General features: G+C 41.5%; 1 protein-coding gene across 9 annotated transcripts in view; it reads left to right on the top strand.

The window, feature by feature from the left end:
- RGS12 (regulator of G protein signaling 12) overlaps positions 1 to 8,892 on the top strand; it is an 84,372-nt gene extending 75,480 nt beyond the window's left edge. For all 9 annotated transcript variants that reach the window (XM_071556890.1, XM_071556888.1, XM_071556889.1 and 6 more), the window contains one exon: positions 3,710 to 8,892. In XM_071556890.1, coding sequence (XP_071412991.1) covers positions 3,710 to 4,071 — 362 coding nt within the window. In that variant the 3' untranslated portion in view covers positions 4,072 to 8,892. The remainder of the gene's footprint in view (positions 1 to 3,709) is intronic.
- Positions 8,893 to 16,168: the final 7,276 nt, after the last annotated feature.

Below are 16,168 nucleotides of genomic sequence, written 5' to 3'. Positions count from 1 at the left end.
CTGCTGCTCTCAGCACTGGCTTCCTTTCCCTTCTGAAGTTAGGTGGGACATTTGACAGATTAGATTTGGGAAAATGTAATATCATGCCTGACATGCTTTGTGCAAGGCAAAGCAGTTCACAGAGGAGGGTTCCATAGAGGTTTTCATCACTTCAGTGCAGGAATATATGAAGAGAAATGTTATCTGTGAAAGCTCTCTGGACCTTACCTGGTGCCCTGTGTAGCGAAGTGTGTTCAGGTGTTTGTTACTCAAAACCAGAATATGAGAAGGAGACCAGTGCAAAAGTGTTGTAAGCATCATTGAAACCTCATTATGAAGGTTCACTGAGTACATGCAAATATTGAGTATTAAAAAACTTCTGGTATACATTTATACAAAAGCTGATTTGAGGAAACTCTCCTGTTATTTATGTTAAACAGCCTTGCTTCATAAAAGCTTTATTTTTTAAAAATGAGGGGAAAAAAGCACATTAAAATTTTTTTCTGCACAGTGCTACTCTTGAAATCATCTTTCTATTTGGTGTAGATGAATCAGATCTTTTCTACCCTGACAGGAAAAGAGAAATCATCTTCACAATATCATTCCTTAGCAATTCCATATTGTTTTGAACCAGTATTTTAGACAAGATGTTCTCTATTACTCTCCTGCCTCTAATAGTGATTTATTTGATGCTACAGAGAGGTTGATACTGAAAAGGCCATTAGTAGAAAAAAATTTCCATTATGCATTTGTGTTCCTGCTCAGACACTTATGTCTTGAGAAGCCTGAGAGCAAACATTGACCTTCTTTTTGCTGTGTTCCTTTCAGACAACATGCACACCCAGTTGCTTTGTGTGGTGACTCAGTGACACCATAATTCCAAGACTTATGGCATTTCTTATATTTAGCTGTAGAAAGACGTAGCAACCAAATAAAAACAGGAATACTTGCACCTCTCATAGTGTTCCTTAGCAGGAGTTTCCGGCTCTTTCATCTGCTGTACCCTGTTAATGCAGACTGTGACTTCTGACTGTGGAAAGTGTCTCAGCCTAGTTCAAGTCAGCAGAGCTATGACACCTTCCACCACCATCAAAGCTGTTCCTTTCCTTTACATTTAATGGGAGGATGTGTTCTCAGTACTAGGACACCTGGATGACTCATGCTCTGTCAATGCAATTTATTTGTGGTAATTTGTCATTAGTTTGCATTTTAGAAACTCATAGCTCTTTTAAACCAACTTGAAAGGAGAATCAGAGATCTTCCTCAAAGGGTGTAAAATAGTAGATTAAAGAGATCAAGAGTACAACTTAGTACACTCATGTTAAGATAAACATTTCAGAGCAGAAGAATAGCATTTTGCACCACAGCCATGCAAGCAGCAGTTAAAATTAAGCCCATGTTCACTGCAGTATGAAGATTTAAACACAAAATGTAATATAGTCCCATTAAATGTTAGCTGTAATTTAGTAGGCTGGAGTCGTGCTGGGCTAACAGGGCTGAGAAAGCTTTCTGCCTCTCTCTACTCAGCTGATTTGTTTGGAGTTTGATCTAATTCCTCTGGAAAAAGGCAACCATTACTGAGCGGGATATCTGCATTATTCATGTGTGGCTGCACTGCAGCTAAAACAGTAAACATTACACTACTTATAATTTTAACTTATTTTTCTTAAATAGAAAGCTCTAACCCTTAAGAAGACCCTGGAGTGATTTGATTGAAACTGTATGAAAGTGCTTTTTTTGTCTTTTTCATTTGCATTTTGCCCCTTTTCCATATCAAAAATTTCTTGATTACGATGATTATACAGTGAAATTTCTTTTCCTTGCATTGAACTGTACCAATCACTTTGTGGAACAAACACAAATAAGAGATTTGAGAGGCAGCTATGGGGTTTAACCACACCGGTCTCATGGGGTTTGTGTGGCTAAATGTCCTGGTCAGGCACTAGTGTGCACTACAGCAAAATGGTTAGAAATGGTTTAGGTAAAGCATGTCGGATAAGATGGTTATCTTCTAAAAGATGGATATAAAGATATATGGAAAAAGGAGTTAAATATGAAATAGAAGGCCTTACTCAGGTCTATCTTTGTGCCTTGAATTGTCTTCATCCTTCCCTTCTTGCTGCTGTTGTCACAGGCAAACCAGCTCCTCTGCATTTGCTTTAAGGAGCTCCTGGCAGTTCAGTGTCACTCCTAATGCAAAACTTGCTTTTGGGACCTGACAGGTTTAAACTGTGGTTATCTTGGGTTAGTAATGATTTCAAGTGTGTAGTTTAGAAAATAGACCCAAATCCTGGCAATTGTGGGTTTAGAAGCACTGTACCAAAAAAAAGAAAATCCAGGTGTTACTTGAATGGTTAAAGCCTCAGAGGGTCCCTTCAGAGGGACCTCAGTGGGTTGGAGAGATGGACAGTGAAGAACGTGAAATTCAGCAAGGGCAAATGCGCCTGCACCTGGGGAGGAACAATCCCCTGCACCAGCACATGCTGGGAGCCAACCTGCTGGAAAACGGCTCTGAGGAGAAGGTGCTGGGGGTCCTGGTGGGCAACAAGCTGTCCATGAGCCAGCAGTGCCCTCATGACAAAGACAGCCAACAGAATTCTGAGGTGCATTAAGAAGAGCATTGCCAGCAGGCTGGAGGAGGTGATCCTGCCTGTCTACTCAGTCCTGTCTACTCAGTGAGACCCCAGTTGGAGAACCATGTGAAGTTCTGGGGACAAGAGAGATAAGGAGCAGGTCCAGAGTAGAGCTACTAAGTTGGTCAAGGCTCTGAAGTATCTCTCTTTATAGGACAGACTGAGGGAGCTGGGCTGGTTCATCCTTGAGAAGAGTCGACTGAGAGGGGACCTCATTAGCATGTATGAATAGCTGGAGAGAGGTTGGCAAGAGGAGGGAGCCAGGCTCTTCTTGGTGATGCCAACTAGTAGAACAAGAGGCAAGGGGCAGAAACTGATGCCCAGGAAATGCCACCTGAATATGAGGAAGAACTTTACTGTGTGGGTGACTGAGCTCTGGAACAAATTGCCCAGAGAGGTTGTGGAGTCTCCCTCACTGGAGATACTCCAGAACCACCTTGATGCAATCCTATGCCATATGCTCTAGGATGACCCTGCCTGAGCAGGAAAGTTGGACCAGATCACCCACTGTGGTCCCTTCCAACCCGACCAGTTCTGTGATTCTGTGAAGTTCTTTCTTTTATTCTTGTCCTGTGAACTGTGGCCCATAATTGCTTGGTGGCAGTTCAGGACAGTGAACCGCAAGTTCAAATCATCCCTTCTTAGTCTATTAGAGAATCAAGCCCCAGCCAAGTAAAAATAATATCTCCACAGGGATCTGGTTTTGGAGGCCAGTTCAAGTGCAGGAACATCTCCCATTCTGCCCTACTGGAAGCTTCATATTCTCCACCTTTGGGTTTGCAGGTGTGAGAATTTTTGTTCTAGAGGTGTACAAAATTATACTAAGTGGTTATTTTTAATGGAGCCTTTTTAAAAACTCTGAAAAATGCTAAATTAAGACAGGTACATATTAATATTTTACATTGATCATTGAGATCTAACATTTAGTTACCTGCCTGGTACATCAGTAAGTCTCTTTGATGGAGTAGATGAATAACTCAGCTGATGATCTACCATTAGGGAGGGCCTCAGAGGAAACTGCAATATTGAAAATTGCTAAAATCAGAAGATACATAACTCCTCTGTTTTGTGTTTTTTGTTTTTAATTCTTCCATTAGGTGCAAACCACAGAAAGAAAAATGATTCACAAGGGACTTCAGGAAACTCTTGTGAGCAGAATTCTCACAAGGCAAAGCCCAGCAGAAGCTTTAATTCTCCTGATGCGAGAGGGAAGCCTGGAACTGAACTCCCTGTGAACAGGATAATCGATGTGGACGGAGTCAAGCTGGAAGACTCTGGCACACGCTCCTGTGATGATTCTGAAGGGAACCTCAGCTTTGAAGGTTACGTCTCCGAGCTCAGATCTTGCCAGGGGAGGATGAGGACTGGAGTTTACAGGACATCAGACCTTCCGTCTCTGATTGCTGTCAAGAGCGACAATAAGGCCACTGAGAATCAGTATAAAGCTACTTTTGTTTAAATTTCTGTTTTTAATTAAATGTTCAGGTATTTTTGCTTGGCATCAGCAGCAATGGAGATATACCTTAGAGACATGTTTCTGCAAGTTATAAGTGGTTTTCAATACCCAGTTGCCTTCAAAAAGCCTGCCATACAGTCACTTCTGATATGAGTTAGAAGCCCCAGAATGAAAAATGAGTATTCCAGTGAAAGTACCAAGCTTTGTTCTTTCACCATTTTCCTGTCATTTCCCTGGGATATTCCGTTGCACAGTGCAATTAAAATTATGATTTCCACCCCTACCTTTCTTGTCTTTATTAAAGACAAACTTAATTTAAATTCCCTCATCAAACTTTTTATTTAAGATAATTTCATTTTAATCTTCTAATGGTTTTCCCTTGTCTGCAGGATTCCCTGTGTTTTAGTAGATTTGTAAGTGTAAGTAAAATCAGTTACTGGTGTAAAAAGATTAGGATTATTTTCTTAATATCTTCCTGTCTGTCTCATAATGTTTGGGAAGAGGTCCAAGTGGAATTCAGCCTTGTCTAATGCATTGCCTGGATTTATGCAATAAAACCATTGTTATACAAGCAGTAAGAAGCAAAAAACCCCCAACCCTCAAAACTGTGAATTTCCTGTGCTGGGAATAATAGCTGCTTTTGTAGCCAACACTTGTGGTGTTTCCATACCAAAAATATATATCTAATTACATAGTGGTGTGAGGGTTGTTGGGTCCCTCCTATCACTGCTCTCAGTGTCTTTTAGCTTTGGGGGAAGGCAATTTTGTTACTGCTCTTTCGATAAGTGGTTCAGTGCCTCTTATTCTTCTTGTCATTCATTTTAGTTTCAGTTAATTTTCTGGCCTTGGGTGGAGTTTTGAGAAAGACAAGATACTTAAGACTGCTGAACATGTTCTTTTTGGCCACCTCTTCCTTTTCCCCCTTTCCTGTTTCTTCAGAAGATGTTATGAGCCTGGGCATGCAAAAGGGTACACAAAGGAAGGAGATCATTTGACACCTGCTCATCATATTGAGCGGATACAGGGAAACTTGTGGTGGTTCACTGCTTTGCAATTATTGTGAGACTGCAAAAGTCATGCTACAGATCTACACAGGCAGTAGGTCTAAAATATCACAGTAATTATTGATTAACTTATCTTTCTTTGTTCCTAAAGCATACCAAGAATTGTGAATTTTCTGACCAGCCAAAGGTACTGGACACTGTGGCTCAGTTTCTTTAACTCAGACTATAAGGGGAGAAAGAGGATATGTATGATTCTGTACTCGTAAAGTAAGATTCCTAAAGCTTAGGCTTAATGCTTAAGCATTACATGGAATATTCCAGTGATATAAAGGGATACAACACCCCTTAGCTTTAATACTTTAATTCTTTCCTACTGTAATTGATTTTGCTTTCAATATTGAGTAAAACCCATCTTAACATTAGGCTCAACTCAGTGTGGGCCTGAGTGAGGATATATGCTGTGAAAATAGCTGTTCTTTTTAAAACATTCGAGCTTTAAACTAATTTAAGAGTCATGATAAAATCATGGTGGTGTAATGATACTAGAGATTTGGGAAACACAGCAGGCAGAATACAGTAAATGTGTCATAGCCTAATGATGTGAAAATATTTAAATACTTGTGTATTTTAAAGCATATTTTGTTGTTGTTGGGTTTTGGGAGGGGGATTTGGTAGTATTTTGCTAACAATTGCCCATAAGAGGATATTTCTTTGCACAGCTGAATGGCCACAATTTTTTCCTATCTTCTGGAAAATGAATAGCTCTGCTCTAATCAAGACTAATGTAGCAGTCAAAGCCAAGAGAGGGCATTTTGGCCTGTGACATGCTTTACACTGGTTTTGTGTCTTGGGACATAAAATCCTAATGGTAAAAACTTGAAGTTCACATACAGTCATTACAGTCTTTATTAACTTCTGATCACTATTTTAGATGAAACCAGATTGCTTATCTTACATTGTACAAGTGCTCTTGAGTGACTGGTAGTGAGCAATACAGAGTTCTTTGGCTGGAAGCTGAGGGGAGATGCAATGCCAGCTGAAAAACCTGGAGTGCCATGGAAAGGGTGGATAGGGATTGACTTTCACACTCTTCTAATGCAAGGATTAGAGGCCATCAAACGAAGCTAGTAGAAGACAGGTATAAATCAAAGAGCTGTTTCTTCACCTTATGTTTTCTATCCCCAACCTGCTGTGTTCAGAAAAAAAGCAAGCAACAATACTGTTCATGTAGTCTGAGTGCAACAAACTAGATTTGACTGTATCAAGTATTCAAAGTGAATTTGACAGCATAGAATTCAAGCTGTGTTCAGGAATATGAAGGATGTGAAAGAACAGTTATCTTTAATATAGAGAAGAATCCTGGCATGATGCCTGGAAGTCCTGTAAACAAAGGGATGTGGGAAATGCCGTTCCTCCCCACACCACACTGTCATGCCAGTGGTTGGCAGATTGTTTAAAAGAATGGCTTCTTATCTAGGACTAATGGAAATTAATTCCTTAGAGTTAGAAATAATTAATAATATTAACTTTCCTATTCAATATCTGGGAGAATATAAAAGCTAAACCTGATGGAATCAGAAGTTAATAAAAAGGCATGTGGAAAGCCTGTCTCTGGCTGATGGTTTCCAGTATATTTACTAGGGATGTGGTCTAGTTTTCAATTATTGTGTGCCTTCAACATTGTAATATAATTTTAAGTTGCCTCCTCGTACTGTGATTTCCACTACTAATCAAATCTGTTGCAATTAAAAATCAGCCTGATGGAAACCCTGCTTGATAGCTTGATCCTTCATCTTGTCATCTAGTTCCTAAAGATAGTCAGATTTTATTTGGCTTAATTTCTCTTTTACTTTTCCCAGTCTTCCTTGTTGAAACTTCAGTTCTGCAGAGTTATTCTTGATGTCTTTCTAATCCTGTGATGATAAGAGTGGAATTTGGTCATTCCATCCTCTTATGTGAAAGAGGGAAATACACTGACCTGTATCAGTACTCAAACGTGAAACTATAACAACCAGTGATATAAAAAAACCAACCCCGACTCTCATAAAACTCTGCAGCATTCTAAATCTTATTTAATTTAAGAGTTGTCTTATATTTCACTTATTGTCATGGTATCTGATTTTCAGTCATGGAGGTTTCAGCCTCATTGGCTCCACAAGTCACAGTTTTGTTGTGTTTTACTTTTAAATGCTTTGTGAAGAATAGAAAATATACATACAGCCAAACTTGCAACGAGACTTCCCCCGCAGAATTACTGTAGCTGTGTGCCTTGTCAACAAATCTGTGATATAACACACATGCAAAATAAACCACTGCTCTGTTTAGCTCTGGGGGACTGTGTGACAAAGAACCAATGGGTTGTGAAGATGCATAAACAGGCTTTGCAAAGAGGCTTTGCAAGAGCTTTACTGCTCTGTGGCAAGGAGCCAATACCTGCCTGTACTGTGTCCTTTCTCATGGCCCTGAAAGTGTTCTGGGGGCTATTTAATGCCATTGAAGGATGCTGGGTCCTTCAGGCACTACTTCTCTGCCTGAAAATTTGGATTCTTTGTGCCTTTGCTGTAGCATGCATTGCTTTATTCATACTTCTCTTCTGATGCTGAAATTCACTGTTCTTAACAGAAAACTTCTAAAAGACGTGGCTCAGCCTCTTTGTCTCATAGCAGAGAGAACCAGGACTTAGCAGCATATTTTGATTTTTTGTAAGTATATTAATTTTCACGACAAAACTGAAAACCTTGCCAGTAATTGTTTCTCATTAGTGGTGCTGCACATCCCAGACCACTCCAACACAGAATCCATAGTAAATACTGTCAGTTAAAGTGGTCTCTCCTAAGGTACTTGGTAGCTGGGAGACCAGGCAAGTCTCTGATAGTGTGATGCAAACACTTGGAGGCATTTTTTCACCATTTCTTAAAAAATTTGGAAAGTTTCCAAAGGCTCAATTAGTCAAAGTCACAATGGCAGGTCCTTATTGAGGAGTCTGAGAAGCCAAAACCGTTGCAGGTTCGAGGCACTCCCCGTAACTCCCAACCACAGCTCATTGACTTGGCTTTAGAAGCAACCATATTTTCTGCATGAACAGGCAGATTTCCAAGCTTTAGGGGTTTGTAGCAAACCTGTGTGACAACAGTGTTGTTCTGTGGATAATGTGGGTGTTTACCTGCATCAACAACAAGTGGCACATTCAAGCACTTCTCCCTGTGCTCTTGGAACAGCATCCCAAGCTTAGCATTGTGGGGTACTGAACAACCATGAGATTTGTGAACCCTAATCCAATGCCAATTAAAACACAGGAAAGGCTTTAACTGATCTTACTGAAGTATTTCCTTGCTGTAGACCAACTGTCCCTTTTAGCCAGGTTACTCTTGAATTTTTCCAAAAAAATTATTCTGCTGAGAAGTGTTGGATGATCAGGTGTCTGCAAATCTTGCAGCAAATGTTAGCAAATGTTAGCAAATATTAGCAAATGTTAGCAAATCCAAGATGTTGCACATGAACCAACATGCTTTCTGAATTACTTGTGTGAAAGACAAGAAAACTGTTTATAATTTTTTGTCCCAAGTGATCACTCTGTTGTACAGTCTAAAATGCTAGTGTACAGAATTTGATTTGTATTCTTGTTTTATTTGTGAGTTTGTCTTTAAATGTCTATACAATCACTTTCTAATATGAAAATGCACATTGGTTTTAATTCTCCTGTCTTGTCTCCCCAAAGTATTAAGAAATCCTGTACTGCACAATAATATTTATAGAATCTTAAGTGTGTTAAACTCATTAAAAATGTTAATTGGATATGTAGTAAGTAAATAATTTATGCCACTGGAACTGATAGTGTTTCATTGATATCTAATTTCAGTGTAGGGAAAAGATGTGAAAAGGATTTTTTCAGTTATTTTGGGACCCACTGCCATTTGGACATCACAGTTTAAATGAAAGTATGAGACAGCTTGAGACTTGCCTGCATTTTATTAGATTCTGCAAAGATATCTTCTTAAACCTAGCTTACCTAAAGAAATTCCTTTAGAAGAGGATCGTTAAGAATTTCTGCCAAATATTTACATACCTTAAAAATAGCTCATCCTCTGGAATTTAATAATAGTAGGGTATGTTTTTAGCCCTTAATTAATTCCTTTTGCTCTATTCTAGCAAGACAAAGGGATTGCAAGCTGAATAGCCGAATGTTTTCCAGGTACAGTGTAATCCTCCTCTGGCTTCTCTTCTGTATAGTGTTAGTGGGTTGTCTAGCTCTGTGTGGTGGTCTGAGGAGACTGATGCATCAGAACTGCTCTGCCCTTGCAGCCAGCACTGCTAAAATATACAGGTGCTCTGTCTACCAGACACCAAGAGTGGAAAAAAATGGGGGGGGGGGACAGGGGTTGAGTGTCTGTGTACAATAACCTGTGTCAGTGACACAACAATCCTTCAGTCCTTCAATGGTTCCCTTTGCATCCACATTCCTCTCTGTGCTTTGAACAGTCTGTGCCAGAGCAAGGAGCCATACAGAAGTTTAAGTACCAACAGTAGAAAATAATCACTGATGGGAATGGGATGAAACCAAAGTCTTCCAAGTCCATGCCAACACTGTATTGCTGCCCATGATAATCTCCTCCCAGTTTCCAGTGATAATGCTGAATCCCACCCCTGCAGGCACACAGACCTGCAAAGCCACTGAAGCATTTCCAGCTCCCACAGCCTGCAGCAAGTGTCAGGGCGAGTGCTGTAGGACCACTCAGCCACCTCATTGGAGAAGACCTGGAGTCTAAGTCTGGGAAGTGTGTTTCTTAATACCTTGTGTCTGCTTTGACAGGGAGCACCAACCTGTACCTCATTTACATTCTCTGCCTGCAAAGATCTGCTCACAATCTCCAAATAGTATATAACTCATCTGATCAAAGCTAATCCTATTGGAGTGGCACATTCTTAGTTCAGGGCACAAAAATGAAACTGATTCCTCTCCCCATTCCTGAAAGAGGTAACTTGGATCTTTCTTAAAGCTTTGAGTCTTTTCTCTAAAGATGAAACCATGTGATGAGGAGAAACCCTCCTGTAATTTCTACTCTTCCTCCTTTATAGACTTGCACATGCAGCGTTTTCAGTATCTGTTTGCCAGTATTTACCAGTATACCAAAAGCATGAATTCCATCAACAACAGCTACATAAAACCTCAACCTCTTCCATGATTTAAAAATTTCCAGAGCAAGTATGATGGCCAGGATGAAGCAATGCCTGGCTGAGATCAGCCCTCTGTATGCAGAGCAGTTAGCTGAAACCTGTTTGCAACCAGGAGATAATCTGTGATGGTGGGCACATATCTTTGATCTCGCTCTGGCTCATTTGAGTGTTGACTAAAGTGTGTGCATGTGTGTGTTAGAAAATCCCGAGCAATACGTGCTGCAACTTCATTCCCTTGCAAGAGTGTGAAGACAGGCAGATGTTCATTTCCCATGGGAAGGTGCTGGGTGGCAAAGCTCCATTGGTCTTGCACTGCCTCCATCTTCTGGAGAAAGCTGGTTTTATGCTCTTGTGGGAAAGGGATTGATACAGAGGTATGAGATTCTGCTGCCACTTGTTGCTTATACCATTAAAGCACTGACTCTGTGATGTCCTAATATGTAATTTTGCTTGCTAGACAACTCTGTAATACACAAAATTTGGCCTCCTGTGAGCAAAAGAAAGTCCAGTTTAGTTCAAAATAGACTTAGCAAAGCTGATCTAAAAGTCGTGATTTCTCTTTTAGGAGAATCTAATTGGGATCTTGCCTAATTTTAGATGTCTGGTCCAAAGTTGCCTTTGTGTCCTAAACATGGGTGTTACTTTATGTATTTGTTAGGGATATAATTAATACTGTCTGTGGATATAAAGAATTGTTTAATACTGTCCATGGATATAAAGAATGATTTGTTTCATCTTCGAATTGAAACATACTTTTGTTCAAATGACTCATACCTTAAATTTAAGTCTATATTTTCAAGGTCTCCATTGCTTACACTGTGAACCTTGATACCTACCTAAGATGTAAATACATATGCAAGAGGCCTCTGAAGCGAGGTGGGGTGACTCTGATCTGCCAGTTCCTCCTGATCTGTGAACAATGTAAGTCAATGACAGCTCAGATTGTTTCTGCAGCAATTACACAGAGCAGCAATTACATTTCTGCAGCAATTACAAGGAGTGGCACTGGAGGTACAGGAAAATTGTGGGGAGAAAGAGAAGGAAATAGAGCAGGTATATTGACCATGCTGTGAAATCTGTAGCCTAAGCCCATTCTAGATGCGAGCGATGAGATAGTGAGTGGTATAAAATCACTTCTGAAGTCACAATTTGTGAGTGGGGAGAGGGCTGCTCACCAGGAGGGACCCCTGGTTCTTCCTGGGACATCTCTGCCTGCCTTATCTTTATGAGTGCAGGCAAAGTGGCACTGGAGTTTTGTCAGGGGCAGAATCACTATTGCTTTGGTGAAAAAACTGTGCAGCAGTCTCCAACAGGATGAGACCATGAACAGACAAGAGCAGAGGGAGATAATACAGCAGACTGGCAGTTTTGTATGCAGCAAGAGGGGAGCCCAGGCAGGAGGCAGCCTTATCTCTCGACCTACCTGTTAATGTCACCAGCTCTCCCAAGTGTACCCTGCAGCATGGAACTGAGCTCCAAGGATCCTTCTCCAGCATAGGAACAAGAGCTTGGCAGCAGGAAGACTGAGGGAAGAAGCTGGAGGAGTCCCTTACAGGTTTGCCACTAGATTTGGGATGCAAAAACACCAGAGAAAGCCTAGATCAAAACCCTGTGCTGGATCAACAGGTTGAGAAATCTAGGTTGAATATCTTTATGATGATATTACAAAATGCAGTGTCCAAGCAGCCCTGCTGGTTCTGGGCAGCTGCCTTAGTGACCCTGACGGACAGGAGCACTCCCTGCACAGGGGACAATTTTAACAGTGTGCACCTCTTTGTCTGGCTTCCTCTGGTGACCATGGCCGAAAGGCTGATCAGCTGGTGTCAGCTGGCTCGTCAGCCTTTGGCATGAGTTACCTGCAGAAGTGAATGTTTAATAAAACATCTGCTTTCCAAAGTTACACACACACACACACACACACACACACACATATATATATATATATATATATATATATATGTGGAAAAACCCCACAGAAAATGTGTATGTATACATATATATATACAGGTTTCCATACAGGATATTATTAGACCTGCAATCAGAATAATTGAAGCACTATTTGTGAACTCTGCTTTCCACCCCACCATAGGAAATCACCCCAAAGCTAAGGCAGGCTGTGGGTCTGGCATCCTTCCCATGGGGCTGTCTCTTCCTTGTTAGTGCTCTTTCCCCCTCCAGCTGCAGAAGTGGAGCCACCTTCCCTCACACATGCCTGACTTACAGACCATTTTAAAGCATGTCGTGGGGGCGTCTAATATGCTAATGAAGAAAGTGGGAGGAATAGCAGGAATCTGAGCACAGCTAAAAATGTATGTGCCTAACAATTGCAAATCAGCCTGTGCTGAAGTTACCTAAATGTGTTGGCATCGGTGGAAGGTGGGTGCCTCCACACCTCTTCTTGTCAGTTTGCAGTGAGTACACAGCTAAAAAAACCCCATACGCCTCTGCATATGGGCCTACTGTTTCAGCCAGGGTTATCGGCAAAGATTTATACCAAAGTCCTTGAAAAATACAGTTACCTACTTTCCACTCTTATTCATGCAGTAGGAGGAACAGTCTCTTCATGCAACACGTCCTAGACTGGCTGCAGGCATAGTATTTTAGATATATCATGACATCTGAGGGTATGAATAGATCTAAGTGTTATCATGAAGTGGACTTCTAAAAGCTTGATTAGATTGCTGTCTGGGATGCATAAATTAAGATTCTGCATATTGTGGCTTGTAGCAGAGCTTAAATCACTCACAGATTTGTGTGATTAGGGGTATAAAAGCACCGCTTGGTTTTGTTTCTACAGCTCAAGCTTGGCTCTTCCATTGCTTCTTTGGTATGATTTGTTTTTCAGAGCAGAACTGAAGTTTTCTGGATATATCAAAAATATATTCATAAGCACAGTTGCAGGAAAGGCTTTAAAAATATGTACCTGCACTATATACCTGCAACTGCAGAGGCTATATCTGGCTAAAAATGAGACTTCACAGAGAAGTACACACAAAGACATTACAAAACCAGTGCACAAAAGGGTGGTCAATTGGAAAGACAAAAATCACCGTCAGGATTTGTCTGATATTGTGTCCTGCTGAGGCCAACCACACATGCCAATGGAGACCAGCATACACGAGGTCATGTTGACAGAGTTCAGCCTGGCCAGTGTGTTAAATGCCTCCTTGAGAAGTGTTAACAGGAAAGACTGTCATGAAAAGCTGAAGCAGGATTACAGACACGAAGTATAAAAAAAAGGGGGGAATCTTCCTAGGAGTGCTGGAGGGGCCAGCCTGGGTACTTGTGGCTGCTGCAGAGCCTGTTTGAGAGGCTGTGGCTTCTGGTGCTGAGCTGTGGAAGGTCCTGCAGCTGCTCCTGTGGGACACAGACAATCAGGGCAGGCTGTGCAGCTCTGGACTGAGGGAGGGAGGTGAATACAATACCCTCTGACTGGAGAGGGACTCTCAAGGTCTGATGTTTTAGCTGAAGGTTGGTGTAGCTCTGAGTGCAGACAGAGCAGTGTGGGAAGAGAAGGTGCTAGGGGAGAGCAAGACCAAAGAGGCCGTGTCTGAGGGGCAGCAGTGAGATAAGAGGGTAGAAGTGTCAGATAAGCAACCAGGATGTGGGGTTTTGGTGAAGTGTGATGTTTAACAGAAACATGTCAAGGCCAACTGGAAGAACCACGAGGATAAAATCCATCTCCATGGAGAGATGTGATGGCAGTGTGAAGGTCTGCAGAGTTGCTGGAAGAGGGCTGCTGAAGCTCTGCAGAAGGCAGCGGCCAGCAGAAGACCTGATAACACCACAAGAGTATCTTGTGTATGGAAGAAAGACAATCCGTCTGCTGCTGTGTGCTGTGAGGCATTGGAGGCTGCTGGCAAGGTTGTGGGCCAGGATGGGACATCCACAAGCAATGTATCAGAGGGGATGAGGGTGATGAGTGAGTGAGATTAAAAAAACCAACATGATAGAGCTGAGAACTGTTTCAGTCCCTGGAGAGAAGAGAAAGGAAATCAATGCAGAAAAGCCTAGAGCTGTGAGCTTGTGGGTGAGGGAAGCCAGGAGAGCTGCTAGAGGTGCTGGGGGAACGTGGGAGCTGAGAGGAGTGAGGAGGAGTAAACATTTGGGTGAAGGCGTATCTCTGTCCCAGGATTATCTGCTAAGTGCTGCAGCGCCCAGTCTGTGTTTGCTGGGTCCCAGCTGCTCAGCAACCAGCCTTTCACAGCTGTGCTTTTACCAGCCTTGCTGCCTTGAAGAGAGGGGAGTGTGGTTTGGAAAAGGCTTTGCTTTCTCTGTTATGGTGTGGCAGAGGTTATGCACCATTCGGGGACTGCAAATTTTAACAGCAAAGTCTGCTGCAGATGAGGATGGACTGGGACTCCAGTTCTCTCTGATAGCCAAAACCATGTCATTTTTTCCCACTGGGATTTCTGAAGCTTCCAGAGAACGGAGGGGGTGACACCCAGGGGTGTTTGTGGTTGCAGTGTAGCTGAGTATTGCAGTGTTTAAGGCCCATATGAATAACTCAATTTTTCAGTTTGAGTTGAGCCAAAACTTTTCTTATTTTCTTTCTGAAATAAGCAAAGAAGTGAAGTGATTTCAGCTTGCCTTCTATGCTTTAGCAAAAGGAACACAGTGGCTTTTCTCAAGGTACCACAGCAGGAGACATTAAAGGAGGTGGAGGCTCACTTTTTGCCCAGTGGGGAAGATGCTGTTTTGGATGTGAGTGACAAGATTGAGGTTACCGTTTGTTAAGACAGGTATGACATGTTGGAACAACTGAGGAGTTTGGAGGATGGAAAAGTTCCCACTCCCAGTGTTGCTGGGTTGCCTTTTATATATATATACACACACACACATATATGCATACATATATAGATACACATACATACATACATATATATACACATACATACACATATACACACACGCGTGCACACACACACACACGCACACACACACACACACACGTGTGTGTATATATATATATATATGTAAAACTCACTATATTTTTAGCCCATGAGTGTTAGCTTCAATTCTGGTGATTAGGCTATTCATTAAGTAACAGGGACAGCTGAGTTTTGGTAACGGGTCCAGGATTATGGGAATGATTTCAAGCAACAGAGATAAAGGGAATTCCACCCAAAGGAGACAATGAGATAGTGTGGTTTGCAGCTCCCACTGAGATAAAAAGAAGAGAGTTAAGTGGATTTGTTCTTCAGTTTCATTTCAGCACTGAGTCCCTTGATAGTGCACCAGGAGCAGAATAGCTACACATGATCACTTGCATCCTATCTATTCCTGACAGATAAATCCAAATTTGTATTTTTAACACCAGAAATATTTCTAATTACTTCCAGTTCACATGCACTCATCAGTTGGTTTAAAGGTCTTGGGCAGAGCACATTTGCAGAGTCTTTAGGTCTTGCTCTTAGTATCTTGTGCCAGCAATACTCCTGCAACTGTCTCCTTGTCCAGGAAGCTGAGTCTGGGCTTCATAGCAATAATGTCAACTAGACCCATGAAATCAGATGATCTTAGAAGGCAACACTGCAACGTTAGTTGGGCTTATCTTATTACTATGAAAAAGCTTAGAAATTTGCAAAACTACAGGGGGAATCAGTCAGTCATTAAAAACGTTTATAGTTTTTCTTTGGTTTTGCAGTGTCTGAGTGCAGGTTTTCTCAGAAACATTTACAGTTGTCAGAAGATAAATTTAAATGGAGAACACACGAACTTGCACTCATGATGCAGACCTCTCCCAGACCTCTTGGCAGCTGGTACATAGGAATGAACGCAAATGGACGTGCACGTGTGTTTAGACTTGTCTTTTCCACTTATGTCTGGTCAAATAATTGATGAAAAAAACCCCTGCAATTTTATTGTTTCATGTTGATGGCTGACTCAGTTACTTTACTTCTTGTTGATATTTAATGATT

This window comes from Pithys albifrons, chromosome 5 (genome assembly GCF_047495875.1).
Source record: "Pithys albifrons albifrons isolate INPA30051 chromosome 5, PitAlb_v1, whole genome shotgun sequence".
NCBI classification, from domain to species: domain Eukaryota; kingdom Metazoa; phylum Chordata; class Aves; order Passeriformes; family Thamnophilidae; genus Pithys; species Pithys albifrons.
The sequence above is the reverse complement of the archived record's forward strand: the minus strand, read 5'-3'. Positions and strand labels throughout refer to the sequence as shown.